This window comes from Rhodnius prolixus, unplaced genomic scaffold, assembly GCF_049639745.1.
Source record: "Rhodnius prolixus isolate KJV_2025 unplaced genomic scaffold, Rpr scaffold_9, whole genome shotgun sequence".
NCBI lineage: Eukaryota > Metazoa > Arthropoda > Insecta > Hemiptera > Reduviidae > Rhodnius > Rhodnius prolixus.
In genome coordinates, this window is record NW_027411604.1 from 7,319,381 (window position 1) to 7,347,160 (window position 27,780).

Below are 27,780 nucleotides of genomic sequence, written 5' to 3' on the forward strand. Positions count from 1 at the left end.
AAGTATTTCAATTGTTACTACCATTCATATTTTCGTTTTAATGTTCTTATTTATTTCTAATATGTTAGTTTGGGTTAATACTGAATAAATAAAAAAAAGTAGGATGTGAATGAATTTGAACGTGTGCAGTTATGATATCTTAAGGAGGATTACTTCTAGAGCAGTCGATTAGGAATGCCAATTGTACAACTTTCAATAGATTACTGGGTTCTTCTAGTTTAAAGATTAACACTAAACCACTGAATCCATTAATGTTTAAGTGTGAGTTAATGTTTAATGTCAATAAATAATTACGCAAACAATAGGTAACCTTGAAAAGTGTTAAAATGTGTGCATTGATAGATTATTTAAGTGATAAACTCGCCAATTTAGTTGTTTTTATAGCAAGATATTTCCTTCGTCGATCAAAGAATTTTTAGTTTTCAAGCTGATATTCCCCAAAAAGTTATCGATCTTTATAATAGAATTTCTTTAAAAAAAAGAAAAAAAGAAAAGAAATTCGCTCCTCTGAGATTACATAACAGTGATACTACATTTTTAAAACTATATTATGATCAAAGCTTAAGAGATTAAGGGATATGAAAACTTACCATTGTGAAGAGAGACGAAATTCCTTTACTTGTGCTTCTTTTATCACTGGTAGTGGCACTGATTTAAGAATTTAAGTTAAAACAACTTCCAAATAAGTGTGAATGAACTCCCGAAAATGGCTTTTTTAATATTCACTACCACAAACCCACTAAACCGTCACCAACAACTGAACGAGAAGGTAATACTTTCCTGTGAACAAAGGTTACAATAGTTTGAAGGTTATAACTATAAGCAGTAGGTTTAACCTTAAGCTTAAAAATACCTCGTGAACAAAAAAGGTGATGGAAGATATTTAAGGAATAATCAACTACAGTTTCCCTCAATTTTGTGGAGCCATGCTCGGTCTTCTAAATAGATTTAATGTAAGTCATAAATTTTTCTTCGTATAAATAATTTTGTAAATTTGGTATTCTTTCTTTAAAGGAAATGTATAACAGAATTTATTGCAGAAAGAACTATCTTTAATAATTTCATATTAAATCATTAGATTTGATAATTATTTTTTTTTTATTTAAAATCTGTTTTGGCGGCTGAATCTTTTGAAATCATTAAATTACGCAATTTCCAATTTACCATACGTATTAATAGTTACTCGTTTGGTTAAGTAGGTTATGTTGTGAGTTGAATTTTATTTTTTTTGACCTTTGGAATGCTTATAGTGCGGCTATCAGTTTAGATAAATTATCAGGAATTACTATCCACTTATGGTGTAAATCGTTAAAAAATGGAAGCGTTATCTTGTTGCTTCCAATAAAAAGAAATGGTTTTCTTGAAGCAAGCAGTGAAAGCTTCATTTTGGTGTAAATTTAATTATTTTGAACCAACTTCAAGGCATTATTCCTTACAGTATACAATTTTTGATGTGATCGTCGTTGGAGGTGGACATGCAGGGACAGAAGCTTGTGCTGCAGCATCCAGGATGGGAGCAAAAACTTTACTCATCACCCATAAGAAAGAAACTATAGGTAATCCTTTTACTTGAAGTACCACAGTTTTCAATTATGCACTTTAGCGCTAGAACTGCCAGCTATAAAGTGTTAATTAGTTATACAAAAGTCATAAAGACAGGTCTTCGTATTTTGTTTATATTATTTACAAGTTTTTGATACTTAATATACTTGTAAGTTGTACATTTTAAAGCCAAACAAGAGTCTAATTTATTGTACAGTGACTATCCAGTGATAAGAGGAGTATATTGAAAATATTCATCTGTGTAAATGTATTTTTGCATAGAAGAAAATACTTAGAAAAAGATAGCTTAGATATATTTTAATTAAATGTAAAGTGATTCTTGTTACTGCTAGATTTTGCTAGAAAAGATTAGTTTTCTTTTTCTTAAAGCATGGCAACATCTTTAAAAATGCAAATAATTGTAATTTCAGTATAAGTGGCTTTTGCTTTTTATTTTTCTAAGTGGATAAACTTTTTTTTTGTTGTTTCATCTTCAATGTCACCACATTGATTTGTTTTGCATTATTCTATGTTGAATGCATAATGATCCTCTAATTTTTAACTGTTTTGTTTTTTTAATGAACCAGAAATTTTCATTCCTAAGTACTGAGTACAGCCTTGCCGTCATGTGTAACTGTAAACGATAGACTAAAACATTTGTCCACTTAAAAAAAATAAAAGTAAGTTTAAAAATATAAACATATTCTCTCAGCTAAGTAATGAAACAAAAACAATAGGTACTCTTGACCCAAGCTTATAATCCTTTAATTTTTACTGGTGTGGTGGTTCTAGAGTTGGTTAGCCAAATAAAAAAAAGAACCCCCTATTTATTTATTTGTTTGTTTCTGTAATCCACTAAGGATAACTTTCTAACTCTTCTTACTTCTACCTTTGCTGCTTTTGTCTTTAGGCGAGATGTCCTGTAATCCTTCTTTTGGTGGTGTAGGAAAAGGACATTTAATGCGTGAAGTTGATGCCTTAGATGGAGTTTGTGGTAGAATTTGTGACAAATCTGGTATACAGTATAAGGTAAGTTTAATCGGCGTCAATCGTGTACATTTAAAACTACCTAAATTTTTATCAAATCATTGTTTGCGTTATTATCTTAGGTTTTAAATAAACGAAAAGGGCCTGCTGTATGGGGTCCCAGAGCCCAAATTGATCGTGATCTTTACAAGAAACACTTACAACATGAATTGTTTAATGAAACTCCAAATCTTCATATTATAGCATCATCTGTAGAAGATCTTATCCTACAGGAACCTGCAGAATATAAAAATGACAAAGCTAAAGTAGAATGTGCAGGCGTAGTGATCAGTAAGTACTCCAAAAATGTATGATTATAAAACCTTAGTTAATTTTTAACTAAAACATTATGCTGTTTGCAGAGGGAGGTGCACAAATATTCTCTAGATCTGTAGTGCTTACAACTGGTACCTTTCTTAAAGGACAGATTAATATAGGTCTTGATGTGTATCCGGCAGGGCGACTTGGCGATGAACCTGCTGTAGCTTTAGCAGATAAACTGAAGAAATTAAATTTCAAAATGGGAAGACTTAAAACCGGTACTTAATGTTTTATAATTGTGTAAGTTCTCATTATTACATTCATCTGAATGAGTTCTGTAGAATTTAAAAACTGGCGAATATCTCAAGTAGGATAGATTTATTATTTTTGAGCTCTGATAATTGATTTTCAAGAATCACGTTATTCTTTCAAGGCAACCTAAATTTTCATTTGTCACCAAAGTTTTGGTTTAAGGTGAGCTAGTATATTATTACAACAAGTAACAGATTAAAATCTGTTCTTACAGAATCCAGGGCGTATTTGCAACAAATACTCTCGCCGTTAATTGAGAAATGTCTAGAACGCGAAGATTTCAAAACTTAGTCATGGTAAGCCCTAGTGTCCAACAAAATTGTACAGACTTTTTAAAAACCTGAATAAGTATAATTACAAGCTACTTTTCAAATCGAGCAATGCAAATGTTGAAAAAATATAGATTTTCTAATCTGTATATGGATTCCCTTCTTTCTTAATTAATGAGATACTCTAAAATATCGATTCGTAAAGGAATTAATTTTGTTTCCAGTGTTAGTTAAAACAATGGTATTACCTTAGCCGACATTATGGCATAAAGTAATGCCTAAAAAATATGTAGTAATGAATTTAATTGAAAAAATGGAAAAATTTTACTGCAGAATCCGATTATTATTTTTTAGTAGAATTTTAACTAGATTTTTTACTGTCCTCCAATGATTTGAACAATAAAAGGAATGTAAGTCCAAATAATGGAGAAATTGTTTTTCTTTTTTTTTTTTTTGGAGACAAATTATGCGTGGACTATCGATTTCCAGACTTATCCTCTGGTGGATCCAGTTTATATAAGACATCTTGAGAAATTAAGATTTTGGAAGGCTCTAATTTCTGTATTATCATTTCTACTAAGTCCAAAAATGTATCATTATACTGGAAGAGCGGTCTTCCTTCAGGACTGTTTCTTATTCCAGTCTAGAAACTAGGATAAAGTGGCCCCCTGGAGACGAGGAGACATAGGTTGACTAAGCGCTTCCCTTGTGATTCTGATCTTCTTAATGGTTCTATTTTTTATACTTTTGGTTTAGATTCAAGAAATGTATTTTTCTGTTTTTTGGAACAATTGTGAATTTGCTTTGTGACTTGATTTCTAAACCGTCAACATCAGGGATTAAACATACAGAGTTTGATCCCTCTCCAAAGACGAATACAAATAAGATCTTTTAAGAGCATTAATTTAAACGTAACATAAAATTCCAGTTATGACTATTCATATTAGTATTAATTATGCACTTAATTTTCAGGCACTCCTCCTAGGTTAGATGGTCGAACCATTGATTTCAGTGTTTGTGAAGCACAGCTAGGAGACGAAAAACCTGTTCCATTCTCATTTATGAATGATAAAGTTTGGATCAAAGTAAGGAAAGAATGAATACTACTAACAAACTTTTTTTTGCAGTTAAGAAACCTTACACTTTAAACGTTAACATGTATAAATAATTTTCTTGATCTTTGCTTCTGAAAATTGAATAAATGTGAATCTAGCTTATTTGTTTTTATTCTCTTCTTCTTTTGGTTCTTAATAAATCGCCCTCGGGTGTAGAAGTTTTTTAAAAAACAAAATAGGTTAGAGACACCTATAACCTTCTATAACCATTGATGATTCATCAAAAAACCGGTGCTGGTCGAGAATAGAAGTTAAAGTACTCCGAATACATTTATTCAATTTTTTTCTGAAAATAGACTTCTATGAGGCTGTAATGTCTACAATCTCTTAAAAATTCTTATATCTTATTCCAGCCAGAAGATCAAAAAGTTTGTTACCTGACTTATACTGACTCAAGTATAAATAATATTATCTTAGATAATTTGAACGTTAATAGGCACGTATCAGAAGAAATTAATGGACCAAGATATTGTCCATCTATCGAATCGAAAGTTTTAAGGTAATTTAAATTGATTGCATTGCACTCAGCTTCTTAAAATGTAACAAATTAATAGTTTTATTTAAATAGATTTGGATCTAGAAAACATCAAATTTGGTTAGAACCAGAAGGTTTTGAAACGAATGTTATTTATCCAAATGGTTTGTCTTGCACTCTTCCGGAAGAACTTCAGATTGAATTAGTGCATAAGATTAAAGGTCTAGAAAAGGCTGAATTATTGAGGCCAGGTAAGATTTATATTTTTTAAAAAGGTTTTCTCTGCTTCTGTAATATCCTTTACTGAATGTCAAACTCCTATGGTAGTTCATTATTATTGAAGTTTGTCCTGAATGTTTCTTGTAGGCTATGGTGTAGAATATGATTATGTAGATCCTAGAGAGCTCACGCCAAGACTCGAAACTAAAAAAATCTTAGGTTTATTTTTTGCCGGACAGATAAACGGTACTACGGGATATGAAGAAGCAGCTGCTCAAGGCATAATAGCAGGCATAAACGCTGCCGCCTCGGTAGGCAAACCAATCGCTGCAGCGTTCGTTTGTTGTGCTTGTTAAATAATGACGGCCACTTTTATGTGTGACATTTTCTTAAATAGGCACAAGATTGGGAAGGCATGACAATCGGCAGGACTGAAGGATATATAGGCGTGTTGATAGATGATCTTACAGTGTTAGGAACTTCAGAACCATATCGCATGTTCACTAGTCGAGCTGAATTTCGGCTTTCTTTAAGACCAGATAATGCTGATATTAGGCTAACTCCCAAAGGTATTTTCTTCAAAATTTGTATTTTATGTCTTGTAAGATCTTCTTATTGGCCATTCCATTAACCTTTCGTATAATAATAATTTTTTTAGGCTACCACGTTGGTTGTGTGTCCAGCGAAAGATATCAAAAGACTAAAAATGTTAAACAGAATATGGAAGATGCCTTAGAATTATGCAATTCAATTAGTTATCCATTTAATGTTTGGAGACAAATGCTAAAAATGTCACCTACTACAAATGCAGAGCAGAAGACGTAAATGATATACAAAATTTAATTATTTATTATAAAGTTTACGAGGAAAAATTAACTTCTAATGTTCAAATTCTTATCTTTTACAGAGCAACAGACATGCTTTCTCATGCTAATGACAATATAACAATTGAAATGTTAGCTAAATGTCTTCCAAATGAATTTTCAAAATTAGCAGAAAATGAAGATCTTTGTAGAAGGATAAAAATTGAAGCTTTGTATAATTTTGCTGTTGGCCAGCAACAAGAACAAGTTCAACAGATTCGACAGGATCAAGCTATGATTATACCTTCTGGAATTGATTACTCTGCGTAAGTGAGTTATATTTGTTAAAGTATAAATTTATGGTAGTGTTTCTGCTTTATTCAAGTAAATGTAGGTAATATTCATGCGCTTGCCTGGAGATTAACAGCCATAAAAGTTGCCCTGCTAAAGAGGATCTTTGTCTGAATTACTCAGCACAATCGGCCAACAGTATTTCAGAGTGGGTGGATATTGCTAAGACTTTTTATCTCTTTTTATTGTTGGCGCGCTTGATAGCCGTTACTAGTCTTGAATACACTATATCTGGGAGGTGAAGGTATATAGTGATTCGCAGTATTCAAGAGATATGTTATTAGAGAGCAATATTACCACTAGAGTCGTTTGTTTAGGTTTTGTGATTGCCCCACTTACCCTCGTCACAAGAAGGACAAATAGGCGAACATAACTTAACTACAATGTTAGTTTTGGAATATCATCACTTGCAATAATTGATGTGGCGTTGTAGCTTGGGTAGTTAGTACTTGGATTGGGAGAGCCGAATAAAAAGATGTTTTCCATGGTTCAGATGTTTTATATAGAAATCATGGACGGCTTTTTTAGGCAGGTAGAATGTGCTGAACTAAGTGGCTGAGCACATTTTCGCTGTTCTACTAGGAAAGTAGCGTGTCAAAATAAGAAATTTATTATAATATCTTGAAGGGTAATTTTTTTTAAGCCAAGAAAAAAAGAACTTTTATTTATAATTTTTAACTATTATGTCCACATTTCTTGAATTTTTGAGATACAAAGTAAGTTACATAAAAATAAAATTCACCCTCAGGAAAATAAAATAATAACCTGACGAATCGAAGTAAAAGAAACAATATTTGTTAATTTTAAATCGACTATTTACAACTAATTTTGTAGCACCTACTCTACTAAACTACTCACGCTAAGGCCACGATGTTGGAAAGAGACCAGAGTAATTTAAGGCCCACAGTGGGTGGATCCTAGTCAGTAGGATCTTGAATTACCTTTAACGTCCGTTAAAACCATTTCTCGCTTGATTTGTTCAAGCATTGGTTAACCCCAAAAGTAACCTCAGGAGATCGTTTTCAACCTCGCCGAAAAGAGGAATTTCACCACAAACGGCCTAATTTTCAGGACTTGATTAGGAGATCTTTCTTGATTCGGCTTATTTCCTAGATGCGACCCCCTTCCGACCGTGGCTTATTCGTTCTCTTTGCACATTTAATCAAGTGAGGAATTATTGAGCTCCAAATCTTCGGAGCTACCTTCGTAAAAACGGAGAAAAATAGAATTGATTAACTCTGAGAAACATATCGCACATATTGATTTGATGAACTGCAATAAAAAGTACGACAGATTCATTCAGTTTTTTCTACGTACATTATGAATAAATGAAATCTATTAACTCTGAAAATTGAAACTCAGTTGACCTAAAATCTTCCAGATAAAGTAAATGCTAAAAAAAAGGTTTCAATAGAACCGAGTTTTAAAACTTAGACATTTCCCTTTTCGAAAAATACCCATTATCTCCGTCATATCACTCGTGAAATTTTGCCTCTAAAATTAATATAGTAATTCACAAATGAATTTGATGTTATGAAAATCGAAGTAATAGTAATAATATTCTGTTTAACTTTGTTATTTTCTCTGATTAAAGCTCATCATTGAGTATTTCAACTGAAGAACAAGAAAAACTTATGGAAGCGATGCCACAAACGGTAAGCGCTCTCTAAAAATTAAGTTAGTTACATTCATGGCGTTTTTATTTGTTTAAAGTTGTTGTATTTATTCCTAATAATTAAAATAACTCAACAGATTGCAGCCGCCAGCAGAATACCAGGAGTTACACCATCAACCATTTTACGCTTATTATTTTATATCAAACAAAATCCTAAATTTTCCACCTAACAGATAAAAACAGAAGAAATTTTTTTGTTTTTTGAAGTTTTATTTATTTTAGAGTCTAAAATTTAGACGAATCATGTAGATAAAGTACATTTTGTTCGAAATCACATAAAACTGGTACAAAATTGAACGTAAACATTTTTATTTTTTTAATTTCTATCTCTCTTTTAAAACATTGTGTTCATTAAAATATTGTACGTTCTTTGATTTATTAGGCGATTATAGAGTATACTTTTTTTAATAAAAAGACATTAATAAATGCTGGTTTGCATTTAAAATCTTATCTTTATTTTTAAATTAGAAAAAATTCAAAATGATAAAGAAAACCTAAAAATTAAAAGTACAAATTGGCCGGCAGAGGCTTTGGACTAAAGCATGTAACAGAAAACAGCTGCTGTAAACATTGGAAGGTTACATTATGGCAGCCATCAAGTGGATGAACTATTGGTCAATCTTAATTTCGTTTTGTATCTTTTTAATTAGTATGATAAGCTTTTTTTGGATGCCATCAGTGCGAACTTGTTAAGTTTATTGTTTTTAGAATCCCACAAATTGTCTCACATCTGATGCATTATTTTGTTGTAAAACTGGTGTTTTGCTTTTTGATGTTAGAATTGGGTTATTACATTCAGTAATTTAATGGACAAAATATAGAAAATTACAAGTGTTATTAATGTGTGATAAAATCATTAATCGTGTAAATATGAATTCAAACTTTCAGTCTCAGTTGGCCGTAGAGGGTTAAATATATACATATATTGTGCACTGGATACTCTAATGTAGTTGATGGTTAAAGATCCATGGTGAATTATAAAATTTTAATTAAATATAATTTTAGTTTAGTAGTACAGCACTGTACATTTAGTAATGGAGAAGAAGAGAAAAATATTTCATTCATGTATATCCGAGTTTGCACGAAAGATTATTACGAGTTTTTAAAAATTTTAATTTCTTCATATATTGTTTTCAAATCTTAATTAATTACTAAAGCCTAACAGGTCAGATAGAATTTCATTATTAGGTATATTTTATTTATTATACTTTTTAAAGATCTGTTTGGTTTATTATTTTGTCGCACCTTCTCTTTAAAAGAGAAAATAAGGTTTTTAGTTTGTTGAGCTAACTCCGTCAACCATGAAAGTGTATTTTTTTTATTTCTTTCTTTTAAATTAGGTTATTGATTGCAGAAATGTATACTCTCAAAAATTCATGAATGTCTTGTCTAATTAAATGAAAATATAGAACCAACGTATTAATTAAATTCTACTTAAAAATTTCTTTTTTAAAAGTGAATTCCTGTGTTATCTATTGGCGTTTTGTAGAATGAAGTGAATAAAGTATTTTTTAAAAAGTAAAATTATACCTATTTTTTTCGGGTGAGCTCTACGTCCAGCTACCAAATTAGGTGTCGCGAACAGTAGGAAATAATATTTTTTTTATTATCAATACTGTAACTATTAAATTAATAATAATAAAAAAAGAGTTAATCAAAAATTGAAGATATATTTCCTTGGAAGTAAATTCCGAATGATCTATTCTTCTTTATATCCCTTCAATAAACCATCGAACTCTTCATTGACATCAAGTATCTTTTTATATCTAAAATTTTCAAGTTTCTAAACTATCCCACTTTCAGCCATAACTTTTATATTTCGTCGCACCATAGTAATGCGAAAGAGCTCCTCATGGTGTAGTATTTTCATCAATACTATTCAGACTTCTGCCTTTGATTATTATAATAATATCTACTTTTTATTCTTATGAATCTCTTCCCAAATATTCTATCTGGGGTCGCAGAGGAAATTTCAAGAATGTTTCCGTTCATGGTGGCCAAATTTTATTATAGTTTGAAAAGTATAAATTAAATTATTGTTTAAAAAATATGGTTCTATTTTCAAGTTTGCTGTAGCTGAGCAATGTAGTTTATTTCGTTATTATCTACCCAACATTGTGCAGTTCATGCATCTTTTTGGGTAACTGATTCGTCCAAAAACGATGTGAAATGAATTTCAATTTTAGTCATAATTTTTACTATCTCAGTTGAGCTATTGGCCCTTGGATTAGCCTATCTTTAGGGCTTATACTTTTTATCTGGTTATTTTTAAAATCATTTTATGTTTTTTTTTGAAGTGTGATTTTTATTTTTGATAACAGCTCAAAAAATCATAACTCGTAGCATTTTTGTTTTGGTTTAATACTATTTAATGTTCCATTAATCACATTTACGCAAAAAACATTGCTCAGAGAGTGATCAATATTTTTAATGGATCAGTAAAACTCATAATTTCTTTACAGTTGCAAAATAAACAAAAAAAAAAAAGTTATGGTTAGTAGGAAAAAGTAATCGCCGATTTCAAACCTGATAAAGTGCATTTCTGTGCTATCTACTGGTGTTTATTGGAACTTTATAAATAATAGAATATAATAGTTTCAAATAAAGTCGCTAGATGGCATAGGTAACAGGTTTTATTTAACAAACCATGTATAACGATGTAAATATGGTTGTGTTTTTTGCTTCTGAGCCAACTGACATTTTTGTTTCAAATGTCAGTATGTATCAACTTTCATATCATAGAAATAGTTTCTTTGTAAAATATAAATAAAATTTAACATTTTTTTATAATCAAATACCTCAAAATAGCAAACTTCAATGAATACTCAAATGTAAATTTTACTTACCATTTAAAAAAATGAATAAAATGTACTTATGCTTGAACCAAGTTTAGTTTAATTGGTGTCTACAAGGAAGTTGAGCATCCATTTCTAGTTTTTACAATAAACCGAGGAAATCTACCAACACATTATCTGTGTCTTCAGGTAGGCTTATTTGTTATTTAATATGTACATAGCATTTTATCTTCTAAAAACTCTTTTCAATAATTCATCACCGACAGTACTCATCCAACGAGACTGAATATTATCAAATACTGTTATATTTCCTTATTCAATTAGTTGAATATCACAGACGTACTCGAGACTTACACATAATCTAAAAACTGTTACAAAATCTGTTGAACTTGCTTCAACTGTTACTTTTGTTGAACATGAAGTTAGTTACCTTCGCAGTTAACTGGTCAAAAACTTGGATTGTATTAGTATCTTCTTACTCAAATAATTAATTGTCATAACTTTTACTACACAAACAATTTAACAATCACTGGGGTTTTTAAAAAGCATTTAGACTAACCTTAAGACCACTGAGATACACTGAATTAAAAGAATTTCTTATTCTATTTTCATATTGTAGTGAGTTTAACACTTAATAATTAGTATAATTATGTATTCTTCACAAACACTTTCAAATACCTCGTTATTTAAGACTGTTTTTTAATAATTTTAGCTGTTATTTGCAAATTTTATTTCTATAATTTTTTGTCAGTATTGTAGAAACGTTTAGAGTTTGGTAAGACTAAATTAGTCACAAACAGATAATCGTCTAAAGGTTAGTTTTAGTAAAGTGTTTTATCGTGATTAAGATTCATTCAGATTAGTTGCCGCATGATTGACGATTAATTTAGATTAGTCAAACAAGAGCAACGAATAATTTAGTAATTAGTTGGATTTTTTTAATTCTTTAAATTAATCAGCCTTAATCGTGATTAATTCATTTATTTATTATTTTTGGTGACTCTCTAGACTCTAGACCTCAGTAGGATCACCTTACACTCACATTTAACCATGTTGGTAACTCTCTAGACATCTAAAAGGACCCAACCTTACACTCATATTTAACTATGTTAGTGACCCTCTAGACTCTAGACCTTTGTACGATCACTTTACACTTACATTTAACCAAGTTGGTAACTCTGTAGACCAATAAAAGACCACCTTACCCTCACATTCAACTTTGTTGGCGATTAACTCGATGTAAGTAGAATTATTTCCTCTTAAATATAAAGAATGAACAACTAATATTTAAAGTAATTCTTTAAAAGAAAATGAAACTAATGGCAAGTTCTGAACAATACCTAAAAAACGGGCACTGAAGTTGGTTATGTTTTAAAAAGTAAAATATTTCGACAAAAACTAAAACTTTTTTCATATAAATTGCTTTTTGTTTTATTTTTTATTTTTTTATTTTTTTAACTGAAAAAGTTTTAATTTTTGTTGATTGTGTGTAAAGTTTTAATTTACAACTTCGACATCAAACATGCATGTGAATTTTGCATCATTTTCCCATCACATAGAACTATTTTTAGTCGAGCTTGTAATTTTTAAATTCATTTTCATAAAAATAATTTCTTAATAATGTTAGTAGATTGTGTCATTATATTTTTCCAATGAAATTAATTTTATTCATGTGGAATGTGTTTTTTGGAAATATATTTCATTATCATTGAATGAAAAGATTTGGGTTTTTAAAAAATGATCAATTCTTTAGTTTAATAACATTCTTTATTTAATTTTTAATAATATACATAAATTGTTATGGATGTTTTTCTCGGGCTTCTTATAATGCTAGGTGAAACTCCTTACAACATTAAAATGATTTTAATCACAATAAATAATTATTCTTTAGGTAAAACCTTACAACATTTAACATTTTAAATAATTGAATTACAATAAATAATGTTGATTTTCAGAATTAATACTTTTGATACCAGAGTACTGCCTGCAAAACTGTTCATCAATGAAAGCCCAAGTGAAAAAGGCGTCAGCCATCAATTCAAAGACATCAATCCAATGTGAATGTTTCAACAAACATTGATTAGGAATCTATTAAAAACAGGTAAGCAGTTGTTATTAATAGTATGCATGCAAAAAGGTAATTTTCTTATCTTTGTCACTTTTCCCTTTAATTTTTCACTTTTACTTTAATATCCACCAAGCTCTTGTTACAATTCAATTACTTTTTCTTACCCTTAATAATTACAAGGTGTTACGATCAAGTAGAATGTTATTCAGAGAGCATGTATTGAAACATTTCTCTAGAAAAATAGATAATAACTAAACTCTCTGTAATAAATAAAAGACTGCTATAAGCAGCTGGTATGGAGCAATCTGTAGTTTGACAGAAATCGTGGGGTACTACCTTTCCAATTGTCAACGAATCCAGTCTCCGCAATCAAAAATATTTAGGAATATAGTACATGCTCTTCGGTTCGCATTGATCTTACCATTCATAATTACCTCAAAATCTTATCTCCTCCATCTGGCTAAATCCTCTTTTCCCGGTTTTATTTTATTGTTTTGATGAAGCTCTTACACTTCTTCTCTTACATTTTATAATACTTAGCATGTATATTATTGAAGAATTGCTTTATTATTATGTTTTATAATACTTAACATGTATATTATTATTATGAGGAAAACTCTTATATTTAAAGAAAATTTCAAAACGTAAGTTATAAAATGCTTATGTTATGCCGTGAGAAATTGGTGGTTGCTCCCACTAGAGTTCGTTAGTGATACTTATTGTAATATGGAGCATCTTGAAATTTCATTGTTAATGTGTTCTGCTTCAATAGTCCGTTTGCAGTTCTTCTGGCCTTCCTTAAGAGAGAAATGCTCCTTTTTTTATTTCAAGAGAGTTTTTGGTCATTTACTCTAAAAATAATTTGCTGATATTTCTTTTTAATATTTTTGAGATTTAAAATAAAGTTTCTATTCAGTTTGGTGTATCAAGAACTTCCTAATGTTTATTTGCTGAATTCTATTCTGAATAAGTAGTTGGTATCTCAATAATTTCCAGGATATTTAACACATATTTCTTTTCCTAGTGGAAATCTGCCATAAAACCTAATCCTACGAGCCAATCTTTTGTGGCAGCTCAATATTCATGTGCAATTAGTGATCAGTCCCAAATAAGCATCAGGAGTATTTAGAGGTAAGTTAATGCGTAGTGTTTTTATAGCTCATAATAGGAATATTTGTTTTATTCCTGACCGGTTACAGGACCAGTCAGTAAGATTTTATCGTTTGCTAGAACCACTAAAACTTAAAAATTCTTGACATCTAATTGATGAATTAAATTTTTATTATTTTTAGCTGTAAAAACGTAATCGCGATTCGCAACTAAATTAGTCACAAGCTGATTAACGTCTAATGAAAAGATTAAGGCTAAAAAAAAAAAAATCTATTCTTTAGTTCAATTACAGTGCTCTTTATTTAATCTTTATAATATACATAAATTGTTATAGATGTTTTTCTTAATGCTAGGTGAAAACTTGTTACATTTTAATTATTACAATAATTAATGTTGATTTTCAGAATTAATACTGAAGAGTGATACCAAGAGTACTGCCTGCAAATTATCCATCAATGGAGGGCCAAGCGAAAAAGTCGTAAAGCATCAATCCAATGTGAAAGTGTCAACAAACATTGGTTAGGAATCTATAAAAAAAGGTAAGTATTATTATACGTAATATGCATGATTTTAACACAATTAAAATTTGCATGTTTTAAAAAAAAAATGTTTGTTTCTGAATAAAAAAGTCTTAAAAAATTATTTTATTTATTTTTGTAGTTATTCTGGTAAATAATATAAAAAAAGTAAAAATAAAACGAAAAAATTAATATTTTATTAATAAAGTTCAAAAAGATGAAAAACTAGGTAAAAATAAAAAAGATAACCTAAAAGGAAGGTTACAGAGTCTAGAGAGTGGTAGAAGTAAGAAAGGAAACCTAGAGGGAAGGTTAAACAATGGCCGACAGGTCGTGAGAGTGTGGAAGAGCAACAGACCAGCTGGAGCGATCTAGGAGGTTACCGATCAGGTGAGTTGACTGCCGCCATCTTGCTCTGGGAGGCTATATAACTAAGTTCGTTGGAAGGGTGGGGCAGGGTGGGGAGAACCGTCGAAGCGATAACATCTCCCCACCATGATTCTTTGAGAGAGAGGTGATGGATGTTAGAATAGACTAGATAAGAGATATGTTTGGAGACGACGAGCGATTTACCCCCCTGCATCACCGTCGAAGCGATAACATCTCCCCACCATGATTCTTTGAGAGAGAGGTGATGGATGTTAGAATAGACTAGATAAGAGATATGTTTGGAGACGACGAGCGATTTACCCCCCTGCATCACCGTCGAAGCGATAACATCTCCCCACCATGATTCTTTGAGAGAGAGGTGATGGATGTTAGAATAGACTAGATAAGAGATATGTTTGGAGACGACGAGCGATTTACCCCCCTGCATCACTCGAGTCGTACTGACCAGAATTTGTGCTGCTGCCGTATATATAGGGAAGGTTACACCACTGCTACCTGGTGGCCACTTCTAGAACTATTTTCTCACCTGTCTGATAAGTGGCGCTCTCTGACGGATTTTTTGGAACTAATTTTTTTTTTTACCTAAATTCATTATTTTACATTTTTACGTTAGGTTTTAACGTTTTTAAGCAATTCTTCTGTATTTTATTGATTAATATGTATATTTTTTTTGTATAATATATTGTAAAATAAAAAATCTATGTATAAACAAAATAGATGTGCAAATAAATAACTTTTTTTTTTCAAATTAAAGATTTTTATTTATTCTCCTACTAAATAATACTTTTTATTTTCACTTAAACTCAAAATGACGGAATATGTATATTTTTTTTGTATAATATATTGTAAAATAAAAAATCTATGTATAAACAAAATAGATGTGCAAATAAATAACTTTTGTTTTCAAATTAAAGATTTTTATTTATTCTCCTACTAAATAATACTTTTTATTTTCACTTAAACTCAAAATGGGTGAATTCTACCCACATGCTATTCATGTATTTACCTATTATCATCTTGTATTATTGCAGAAAGATACTGCAGTTGTGAAAATAAATAATGTAAAAACAAGAAAAAAATCGTTTAATAAGATTGCGATACAAACATGCAAATTACCTAAATACATACATATACCTAAATAATACATTTTTTAGTAATTGATTAATACAAAAGTTTGTACTTACTCATTTGATCGATGTTTGAACCTTTGTCGTGAACACTTCGCTCTACCCCTACCTCAGACTAGTATAGAGAGAATATATAGAGGAAGGTTATAGCATTGCTAATTGAAGAGTAGAAGAGTAGACCTACTTAAATTAAACTACTCCTTACATTTTTTATCATCTTTTTTGCATTCTAGTCTTTTGTATTATATTTTTAAATATGTAAAAAAATAAATAAAATCAGTTATTTAAATTAGAGGTTTTCCTTTATTCTGGCAACATCGTCTTTTTCGTATTGATGAAAATTTCAGCAAGCAAATGAACAAGTAATACTGCATTTTAATGTTGAACTTCAAACCTTTTTTGAAGCAAACTAAAATTAACTTAGTTTAACTTAGGTTTTATAGGCGAAAATTAATTAAAATTTCCAAGATTACACTTTTTTCATGAATTAATTTATCTGGAATTTTTTGATTCCTGTCAACATGCTTTAGAAATAATATATAATAGTTAAGGCTACCTGAAGAATTCCACAAATTAACAGGGTAGGTTCCAAGATTGCCTAATTTGTTTCATGAACGAAATGTAGAAAATAGATGTGAATCACCTCAACTTATATGGGAGTGCTGCTGGATGTAATGAAGGACCATGATCAAGCCAGCGAAGGGCAGAAAGGGTCTTTGAGCAAAGGCACTGGATGAAGAGAAAAACATACTACATTTTAAAACACATAACTTTTATATTAAAACCTTTTTAATGCAATTTTGATATTGAAACATAAAATGAAGTCGAGGCATAGCCTCTAAAACAGTCCACTATATGGGACCCAAGAGTTCAAAATAAACGATTAACATTGCAACAGAATAACCAATTTTGAAGATATATTTATCACATAGAAGTTGAAATGTTGTAAAGGAGATTTAATCTGCGTAAGCTTCATAATCAAACTTATAATTAATATAAGCATAATCTGATAATTTATCAAATACCTATGGGGAAAAAATTGTTTTAAACATCTTAATTTTTTGGTGAAATAATAAATAATTAAACTCCAGAGGAAGGGGGGCAATATGAAGAGTAAAAAGTAGGAGCTAAAAGGGACTTATCATTTATACTTTTATATTGCATAGAAATGTTGAGTACAGGAGGTGTTCTAGCCATGCACATGCAAATTTATGCAAGATTAAGAACTCACTTGTTTTTCAACCAATTCTGCACTTAAAGTTTCCTTATTTTTGTAGAACATTAGCTTCATTATTCTCTCTCAGATAGTCTCTTTGGAAGTTAAGAATAATTGCGTACTCTTTGACCCGACGTTGGCTACTTATTTTACTGTGACTCCAGTTTACCTCTCTAATCGAGAGAATAGTTGTTATCCGACCGTCGAAGCGACATCTCCCTTACCCAACATCATGATTCTTTTGGAAAGAGGTTGTTCGATCCTCGACGGGATGTGCGGCTCCCCGGCCTAGAATTTATCTTTTAGCACAACATTGTCCAGTTGGCAGTACTGGAGAAGACAACGGAGAGGGGGCTCCAGCGTGTGCCTGGGAGCTCGAGCCAGTTGCCCTTGGGGCTTCTCACTAGTGATGGGCAGAACGAGTCCGCGTTTGGAGTCGTTGGATTTGAATCAGTTCCAGGGTTGGAATCGATTCCAACAACTCGTTCACTGATTCCAGTCTGTACTTACCCTATGCATTAGTACAAATGTCACGCATTGTAATTAAATAAATAATTAAAAGTTAGCTTTTCCAGTTATAACAAAACTATATTTCTTTAACACACATTAAGTAGTTCCCTAATTCCCAATTTATCTGATAAATATAAAATTAACAACGTAACCAAATATTAACAAAAATAGGCTAGTCAAATATAAAAATTAAAGCAACTGCAGTTTTGTCGTTATCTAGCTTGACCACCGGAGTTAACTTGATTCAAGAAGAAAAACGCAAATGGGTAGGAAATTATTCCCATAAAAAAAAATTATAACCCTTCAAACAAAATGATAATTACTCATAAAGAAAGAAATATTTATTTACTATGAATTAATATCAAGCTTTTAAAATATCTTATTATTTTACAAAAAGAAAAAGCTGTGTGCCAAATCTTTAACTTAGCGGCTGGACGCTCTTTCTCTTATCTTCATTGGCGAAAGTTAAATCGTGTACATGTCATGACGACGATCAAAGTAATACTGAGCTAAAAAATAGTATTACCTAACTGCTTTACTTACTGCTGTATCCCTCCCACTCTATCACCTATTTCACAAACATTCGTCGATTGGAAGTAGGTTTTAGTTAAATATTTGTTTCATTTGAAAACAAAAAACATTATAACGCTTTCTCAAGATGTTTTTAAGTTTTAAAAATTTGTTTTTGTCCATTACTCTTGTAAAATACGAAGAATTTTAAATAAAATATAATATACAAACACAAATGATCTAGAATGCAGGTGGAGTCAGTCGGCGTTGTCATGGTGATGGAACCGTTTAACGACTCCGGTTCCAGCTCCAGCATTTTCTATTGGCTAGATTCAGTGAACGAAAAAATGGAACGAGTCCGGTTTCAAAAGGATTTAAATCACTCCGGATTTGACTCCACCAATTCCAGTGGATTTAACCAATGAAATTGCTGGTGTTGGGCCGGAGTCGTTAAACGGTTCCATCACCATGACAACGCCGACTGACTCCACCTGCACTCTAGATCATTCTGTGTTTGTATATTATATTTTATTCGAAATTCTTCGTATATTATAAGAGTAATGGACAAAAACAAATTTTTAAAAATTAAAAACATCTTGAGAAAGCGTTATAATGTTTTTTGTTTTCAAATGAAACGAATATTAAACTACAACCCATTTCCAATCGACGAATGTTTGTGAAGTAGGTGATAGAGTGGGAGGGATACAGCAGTAAGTAAACCAGTTAGGTAATACTATTTTTTAGCTCAGTATTACTTTGATCGTCGTCATGACATGTACACGATTTAACTTTCGCCAATGAAGATAAGAGAAAGAGCGTCCAGCCGCTAAGTTAAAGATTAAGCACACAGCATTTTCTATATGTAAAATAAAATATTAAATAATAAGTAAAGTAACTACAGCATTGCTTTTTAATTAATGAGATGGGTGTGCCTGGTGTTTCTTTGCAAGGTTCGCTATATTGGGTACGAAATTATTTTTCCTTCGACTCCCTGTCTTAGATCGACCCCTACTTTTGTTTAGAAATTAACAAAATAATAAAATGAATATTATTTTAGAATCGATATTCTAAAAAAACCTTGGAACTTATTTTATTCTTCAAGCATCAGTATTTAAGCTCGCCAGATTTTGTATTTTGGTGTGGATTCCTCTTACAAGTTGGAATGTGTCAGTGAACTTCTACATAGTAGCCTTAAGTGAGTTTTATTTTAGTGTAAACGACTACAGTATTAATTATTTTCATTTTAATTTGCCTCAATTTTTTGGGGCGGGGCGGAATCACTTTTTTTTAAAATAGAGATTTGAATCAACTCGTTCCACCATCGGACTCGTTCCAGTGGAACGAGTCCGCTCTAATAGCCCATCACTACTTCTCACAGGATCCTTAGTCTGTGTCACTTTGTTCGACGGTTGCAGCCAAGTCCAGCCATGTGGCCCCGCCAACGCCGGCGTATCCCTCCCTGTTCTATATCAGATTGTAATATTAAAATTTTATGGCCATCGTCTTCCTGCATCATTCCCAACAGTGTTTAAATTGTAGAGCATTAAAGGCCAAGCACGTGCTGATGTTAGCAATACGTCTGGTTATAGGGTTCTGAACTGTAAGTTGTAATAATTATGGTCTAGACCTTATGGTATGTTCTATGTACTTTTACTAAATTGTAAATATATAAATTCGAGGTCTGTCTAAAAAGTATCCGACCTTTATTTTTCCCTCGCAAAATAAAGACGATAGCGCGGCGCCACACTATTCAGTAAAGGAGACACCTTCATGCGCATGTATGAATTTTGTCACCGCCTTCCAGCGCGTCAGTCGCTGCCTGTGGGTCGCTGAGTGAGGTGCTACTCAACGTTTTCGTCGCATTACCGATTCTCCGACTTCCGGATCCGATTCTCTCAAGATGACTGAACGTGTTGAGCAAAGGCACTTCAAATTTTGTCAAAAGTTGGCGATTCTCAAAGCGAAACAATTCGTAAGATTCAGCAGGTGTTTGGAGACGAAGCGATGGGTGAAACACAAATTAAGGAGTGGTTCAACCGCTTCAAAGTAGCCGCACATCAGCGGAGAGTGTCCAAGTTGTCGCCGGAACAATAGGACCTCCGTTTTGAAGTTGCACTAACTCCAATCAGTTGGGCAATCTCCTGCACGGTCAAGCGACGATCTGCCATCACCAAATTTCACAGTCTCAACACCGGCTGCACTCCGAGCAATCTGCGCCCTGCCAGAACGCTGGTCACTCTCCGCTGATGTGCGGCCATTTTTGAAACGATTGAACCACTCCTTAATTTGTGTTACACCCATTGCTTTGTCTCCAAACACCTGCTGAATCTTACGAATTGTTTCGCTTTGAGAATCACCAAGCTTTTGACAAAATTTGATGTTTCAGTCATCTTGAGAGAATCGGTAATGCGACGAACACGTTGTGTAGCACCTCACTCAGCGACTGACGCGCTGGAAGGCGGTCACAAAATTCGTACATGCACATGAAGGTGTCTTCCTTTACTGAGTACAGTGGCGCCGCGCTATCGTCTTTATTTTGCGAGGGAAAAATAAAGGTCGATACTTTTAAGACAGACCTCGTATATTTGTTCCTTTTAAGTGAAAGTATTCTGGATGTTGGTGGCGTCCCCCACCCTTCCCTTTCCTTTATTTTGTTATTTTATTTAATTTGTATTGCTCTCCCAAATTGCCTAGGAAGGTCTAACTCATTGTCCCTCAGTCAATTCATAAATCTTTCAGAGGTGATGATCATGTTAATTAATTATTTTAAGTTTCTCTGTTAGGTTTTATATGTTTTTAGCAACTCTTTTTGTATTTTACTGATTTATATGTAAATTTTCAAATGTAATATATGAAGATACAAATGTAAAAACAAAATAGGTATGCAAATAAATATTTTTTTTTTTCAAATTAAAGATTTTTATTTATTCTCCTACTAAATAATACTTTTTATTTTCACTTTTAGCCAAAAAATCATTTAATAAATACGATAACGATGCAAACATGCAATTTATATATACCTAAATAATACCTTTTTTTAGCAATTGATTCATAAAAGTTGTTTGTACGTACTTATTTCATCGATGTTTTCTCAATGACTTTTTCATTTCCACATTAGTTAATGGAGAGTTTTGCAGTTATTGGCAGTTTTCAATCTGAAAATCATTATTCAATGAAATAATCAGTTTATAGAGTTAATCTTTAATTAAAAAGCATTCTATTCGATGATATTGCAAAAGCATTCTATTCGATCATACTGCAAATTAAAACGTTACCATTTGTTTGTATTTATACAAAGATAAATTTGTATCTTACAGGAATTTAAAAAATAAATAAAATATGAATGCTTAAATTTTAGTTTAAATCCTTTAGATCAATGTTTTAGTACGTATTCGTAGCATTGTAAAACATTAAATTATTTTAACATGAATTACTCGTTGCAATTTAACGTTGTACAAAACTTGTTTCAGTCAAGATACACTCTGCCATAAATTTAAATCATTAGTTTATCAAGTTTGTCAACAAAAATAAAAGATTTTTATAGTTCAACTTTGTTCAAAATTATTACACTTAATTCATAAAATTAAATAAATGTAATTTAACTAAAACAATGATATGCACATAATAATTTTGCTAAGAAAGGATTTCGCTGAATGGAGGATAGATTTTGAGGTCATTACGAGTGGTAAGATCAATGCGAACTGAAGAGCACATATTATTTTATAAGATTTTTGATGGGGGAGACTGAATCCGTTAACAATTGGAAAGGTAGTACCCCACGATTTCTGTCAAGTACAGATTGCTCCATACCAGCTGCTATAGCAGTATAATTTATTACAGAGAATTTTTAGTTTTTTATCAATTTTTCAAGAGAAATGCTCTAGATCATAATAATATATAATGAAAGTACGTTGTTAAGAGGAAATCGCAAATGCTGTTTAACAGAAAATACGAAAAATCAGATTCAGTAAATTGGTAGTTAGATTAACAGATTTTCGCCCAAAGGAGCCATTAAACTAAATATCAAAATTTGAATTTACTATGACTTTTCATTACTGATTTTCATCACACACAAAACTTGACGACTCGAAAATAATAAATGAACAAATCGAAAACAAATATTTTCGTTGAAAACCGAATAACATTCTACTTAATAACACCTTGTTATTAATATGGGTAAGTAAAAGTAATTGAATTGTAACGATTGCTTGGTGGATATTAAAGTAAAAGTGAAAAATTAAAGGGTCAAATGACAAAGATAAGCAACATACCTTATGAAGCCGATACAAAAGGAAAGGTCTTGATCGCACAACACTTGCTCCAGCAAGTACTTCTCATTCTACACCAGCTTGTAGGCACTGCTACCCTGTTCATTCTTGTTACGAAATAGTCAAAAACTATTACCAGCGAAATACAGAGCTGGTAACTTCATATCAGTCCTATCTACGAAGCCATTTAATTTTTCATCTGAACTGCCGAAATCACCATCATGTATAAACACACCATAGTTTCGATATATTTCACACCTGTTTCAAGCCCTAAAATTTATAATATATACATATTGTCATCTTGTTATTTTTTCTTACACTGGCTATATTCCTTCTTAACCTTCCTTCCATCAACACTTACTAATATTTACATCACTAATATTAATTAGTTTTACATATTATACAACTATGGTGAATGTTCAAGATTGTCTTTATTGTTCCAAATCTATTGCGGATAACGAGAAATCAAGTGATAATGTTGATACTTGTGATGGGTGTAATGGTTTTGTTCATTCTTCGTGTGCTGGGTTGTCTACTTCTGAAGCTAAATGTATGGCTTTAAAGAGAAGAACACTAAAATTCCTTTGCAATGAATGCAATATAGGATTAAAAGATCTACCTTCTCTAAAAAATCTAATAATGGAGTTAAAAAGAGACATTGCAAATTTAAAACAACAAAGTAACACTTGTAACTGCCAGTATGCGAATGATATCTTTATGCAAGATAAACTTGTAAGAGAATTTGAGGACCGAGAAGAAAGAAAAAGTAACCTAATTATTTTTAATCTACCTGAGGAGGATGGAGAAGATAATGAGGAAAAGAAAAGCAACGACAAGAATCAAGTTGAAATGCTAGTTAGATCTGCTGCGGTAAGTGAGTCTACTGTGGTAACTACTTTTAGACTAGGAAAACCATCTGAAAATAAAATTAGACCACTTAAAGTAATCTTTGAAAATAAAACGACAGCCTATAAAGTATTCAGGCAAAGGCGGTTGGTTACTAATGTACCTCAACTAAGGGACGTGCGTGTTAAAAAAGATTCAACGCCAATGGAAAGAGAGCTCTTGCGACAATTACGGATCAAGTTGGAAGAAAGAATTAAAGCAGGAGAAACGGACTTAACTATTAAATACGTTAGAGGGCATCCACAAATTGTAAGTAAAAAAAACTTTTAAATACCCAGTTACAAATCTACTACCAAAATGCAAATAGAATAAGAACGAAATTATGTAAACTAAAACAGTTTGCCAACTCCTGTATATACGATATAATTTTATTGACTGAAACAAACTTAAATAACGATATAAATACTTCTGAACTTGGATTGGATAGATATAACGTTTATAGGATAGACAGAACATGTGATACTAGCTACAAAAAATCTGGTGGTGGTGTCTCAATTGCTGTTAGGAAGAACATACAATCGTTTGAGTTAAAGCTATTTTCGAACACTATAGAACAAAAATTTGTAACACTTAAGTTCGAATCAGAATGCATACTGATTGGTGTAGTCTACATTCCTCCTGCTTCACCTCTGCAACATTACCAACAACATTGCATGATGATCGAACATATACTTCAGGCAACTAATTTCAACAAAGCGTTCATTGTAGGTGACTACAATATTCCTTCTGTTGATTGGTTAAATGTAGCCGATAACACCTGTGAATCTCTGCCTCCTGCGGGACAACTTGTTGTGGATACTTATGTTTACGCTCAAATGCATCAAATAAATGGCATAACAAACTGTCTAGGTGAATTCCTTGATTTAGTGTTCTCTACTGATAAAAACATAGCAGTTAATTTGGCTAAGGACAGCATCTTTAAAAAGGAAGGGTATCACCCGCCACTTGAGTTTAGCACTAATCTAGGCTGTGAGAAAAATGTGTTTAAAGAACCTTTTCTAGTCTTTGATTATAGAAATTGCGACTTCAAGACAATTTCGAGTTATCTAGTCAACTACGACTGGGATTACGTGCTAGGTACAGCTGATGTAAATACTGCCTTTGATTTGTTTGGACGAGTTGTGACGGAATTAATCTCTGAATTTACTCCGCGCAAGAAAATTTTCGAGTCAGACTACCCGAATTGGTTTTCAAAGGAGTTAATAACTTTAACTAAGAAAAAGAAAGCAGCACATCAACAATATAGAATCTCTCTACTTCGTGAGGACTATGAGCACTTCCCTAAGGTACGTGCGCAATGTAAAAAATTAACTAAACGGGATTATGCATTTTATATGCATGATGTAGAATCAGCAATAAATGAAAGTTGTGATATAAAGGATTTCTGGAACTATATCAACAGGCAAAAAAACAATAATGCAATTCCAGATACTGTCCACTTCAATAACACTTATTCTTCGAGTAAGCAAGATACGGTAAACCTGTTTGCTGAGTATTTCTCAAGTGTATATAATAAGTCTGTTCTAGATACCGCGACCAATAAAGATGTGATATCTTTGAATTCAGTGAACATCTCAATGATAGAATTCAGCACTGAAGATGTACTAAGACAACTGTCTAATGTCAACTTCAGGAAAGGTACAGGACCTGATGGAATACCATCTGCAGTATTAAAAAATTGTCAACTTGCTCTGGCCCCGATTCTGGCCTCATTATTTACCAAATCCATAAAACATGGGATTTATCCGGACATGCTAAAAACAAGTTTTGTAGTTCCGATTTACAAATCTGGAGATAAGAGGGATGTTACAAATTATAGACCAATTTGCATTCAATCAGCAATTGCGAAAATTTTTGAAAAGTCTGTAATGGTCATTCTTCGGCCTTTACTCGATAACCTCATCCTCAGTGTACAGCATGGCTTCCATGCAGGTAGATCGACGCTCACTAATTTGTTACTATTTGAGGACTATCTGCGGAGAGCCTTAGTTACTGCCAAGCAGGTCGATGCTGTATATCTCGATTTCGCCAAAGCTTTCGATCGTGTCAATCATTTCAAACTAATTCAGAAACTATCACATTGTGGAATTCATGGATCACTACTTGACTGGTTTTACTCCTACCTTAACGCAAGACATCAATCTGTCAATACAAATCACTAATGTCAGAAGAATTTCTTGTATCATCTGGTGTACCTCAAGGTTCTATTCTTGGCCCTTTTTTATTCAAAATTTTTATCAATGATATATCTACATGTCTCAATTCAGTAAACTTTCTGCTTTTTGCGGACGACTTAAAGATTTATACTGCCATTAACTCTGCGGATGACTTTCTCCTCCTCCAAAACTCTCTTCATAGACTCAATGTTTGGTGTGATGAAAATGATATGAGCCTAAACATCTCTAAATGTAAGGTAGTATCCTATCATCGTAGTCGGACGTATACAAACTTCGATTATTCTCTTCATGCTTCAACTCTAAGTAGATCTAATGTAGTGAAGGACCTTGGTGTTACGTTCAGTGCTAACCTTTCATTCAACCTCCACATGAACTCCATAGTCACAAAGGCGAATAAAATGCTTGGCTTTATATCTAGATCTACTCGAAACTTTAAAGATGTCAGAACCATAATTATCCTTTACAAAGTAATGGTGCGACCTATTCTTGAGTACTGCTCTGCTTTATGGTCTCCTTATCAGAAAACTTACGTCAACAAACTTGAATCACTTCAAAGGAGATTCCTAAGATTGCTCTGGTATCGAGAGACAAAAGCCATGACGGAAGTGCCGTACGATGACATAATGAAATTTACTGGTTTAAGTACTTTACAGTTTCGAAAACAAGCCACGGATTTAATTTTTATTTTCAAAATTCTAAATAATAATATTAACTGTCCTGAACTGTTGTCATTGTTAAATTTTTATGTCCCAACAAACAGTACTCGACAAAGACAAGTGTTTTCTAAAGTGTGCCATGGTACTAATTATCGTAAGTTCAGTTATTTTCCAAGAGTTGCGGATCAAGTTAATCATCTACCCGCTGATATATTTGATTTATTCAACACCAACATAATCGAATTGAAACGTTTGTTAAATGACTGATTTTGCGGTGACTGGTACTAGGGAAAACTTATTAATTATTATTATTAACCGGTTATTTGTGATATTATTAAGATTTATTAATTAAGTAAAGTTTCTCTATTTTTAAAGTATATTTTATAGTACATATTTTGAAGTATTTTTTATCTATTAAGTAAAGTATGTATATATATTATTTCTATTTTATTTCTATTCTACGATATATATATGTATAAATGTTGAGTTATTATTAAATGTTATTTTAAATTATATTTCTTTGTAACTGGGTGATTGCCTGTTTTGTAAATAAATAAATAAATATTACACCAAGTACAATAACAAGAACATGAAACGATTCTCCCAAAATACATAAACAATTGTATGTAGTACGTACATAGGTTACTTAATATCATTAAATAAGATTCCTTTTTATTAAATCTATACCCTTTGATTTAAAGACCGCTCGGTTATGCTGTTAATGTAATATAAGAAGTCTATGTATTGTACACGTCTAACTCGTTCTACAAGCGAATTAAGCTTATCGTACTCATCTTCCTCGTCTTGAAATCTTGTCTTGTGGTTTTCGTTACTTCACTTTGACATAGAACTAACACTTCTCGAACTTTACTTTTTATAGGTCTTCGTAAAGGCTTAAGAATTTACTTATCTGTTGAGGATCCAGGTTACGTCCGCAGAACATAATAATATTTCCATTTTTATTATACTCCTTATCGGTTTCGGACTTTCATCCATCGCAGAGGTAGTATTACCAGAATTCTTCGCTAATGTTCAGGTGTTGCAAAACACTGACTGAGCAGACTGTGTAAGGGAGGTTACATTGGTGTTATCCAAAATATTAAGGAATTGTCAAACATCTGTAAAAATTATGAATATAAAATAATTGAAATCTAGAACTTGTTTAAAGGTTGTATATGTTATTATTATTATTTTTTTTTAATTCCGTGATAGTAATATTTTAGAACTGAGAAGCTGGAAATGTATTTTATGCGGGGAGTGGGCACGAAATTTAAAATGTGGACGTTGTTGCATTCCCACCGAAATAATTATTGTTAAATAAAATATGGATGAATATGTTAGTCAAATCATTTCAAAAATTCGAAATGAGTAATATCTTTAATTTTTCTCCTAATTACTCAGGAACTCAGGATTGTGTTTTTAATAGTAATTATTAAGACCAGGGCTAGATTGTGTAAGCTAGGTCCATCTATTTAAAAAAC

The 27,780-nt window shown here is 31.8% G+C and overlaps 2 protein-coding genes and 1 long non-coding RNA gene across 14 annotated transcripts in view; 2 read left to right on the plus strand and 1 right to left on the minus strand.

The window, feature by feature from the left end:
* Positions 1-992, minus strand: part of Tpst (tyrosylprotein sulfotransferase) — a 332,855-nt gene extending 331,863 nt beyond the window's left edge. For both annotated transcript variants that reach the window (XM_074128991.1, XM_074128990.1), the window contains exons 1-2: positions 854-992; positions 591-780 (exon numbers count right to left, since the gene is read on the minus strand). The gene's annotated coding sequence lies outside the window, so the exon portion shown is untranslated. The remainder of the gene's footprint in view (positions 1-590; positions 781-853) is intronic.
* LOC141454569 (5-taurinomethyluridine-[tRNA] synthase subunit MTO1, mitochondrial) overlaps positions 1-9,572 on the plus strand; it is a 28,430-nt gene extending 18,858 nt beyond the window's left edge. For 8 of the 11 annotated variants that reach the window (XM_074128963.1, XM_074128968.1, XM_074128964.1 and 5 more), the window contains 13 exons: positions 1,439-1,556; positions 2,453-2,571; positions 2,652-2,859; positions 2,931-3,107; positions 4,383-4,495; positions 4,879-5,024; positions 5,094-5,251; positions 5,367-5,530; positions 5,617-5,788; positions 5,878-6,040; positions 6,127-6,348; positions 7,968-8,028; positions 8,126-9,572. In XM_074128963.1, coding sequence (XP_073985064.1) covers positions 1,439-1,556; positions 2,453-2,571; positions 2,652-2,859; positions 2,931-3,107; positions 4,383-4,495; positions 4,879-5,024; positions 5,094-5,251; positions 5,367-5,530; positions 5,617-5,788; positions 5,878-6,040; positions 6,127-6,348; positions 7,968-8,028; positions 8,126-8,218 — 1,914 coding nt within the window. In that variant the 3' untranslated portion in view covers positions 8,219-9,572. Of the gene's footprint in view, positions 1-813; positions 954-1,185; positions 1,557-2,452; positions 2,572-2,651; positions 2,860-2,930; positions 3,108-4,382; positions 4,496-4,878; positions 5,025-5,093; positions 5,252-5,366; positions 5,531-5,616; positions 5,789-5,877; positions 6,041-6,126; positions 6,353-7,967; positions 8,029-8,125 lie in introns of those variants that run through there. The other 3 variants (XM_074128971.1, XR_012458790.1, XM_074128961.1) reach the window with 3 other exon arrangements.
* Positions 9,573-12,803: 3,231 nt separating this feature from the next.
* Positions 12,804-14,560, plus strand: LOC141454595 (uncharacterized). The gene is made up of 3 exons (XR_012458809.1): positions 12,804-12,944; positions 13,936-14,042; positions 14,426-14,560. It is a non-coding gene; the product is annotated as an uncharacterized lncRNA (long non-coding RNA).
* The last annotated feature ends 13,220 nt before the right edge of the window (positions 14,561-27,780 follow it).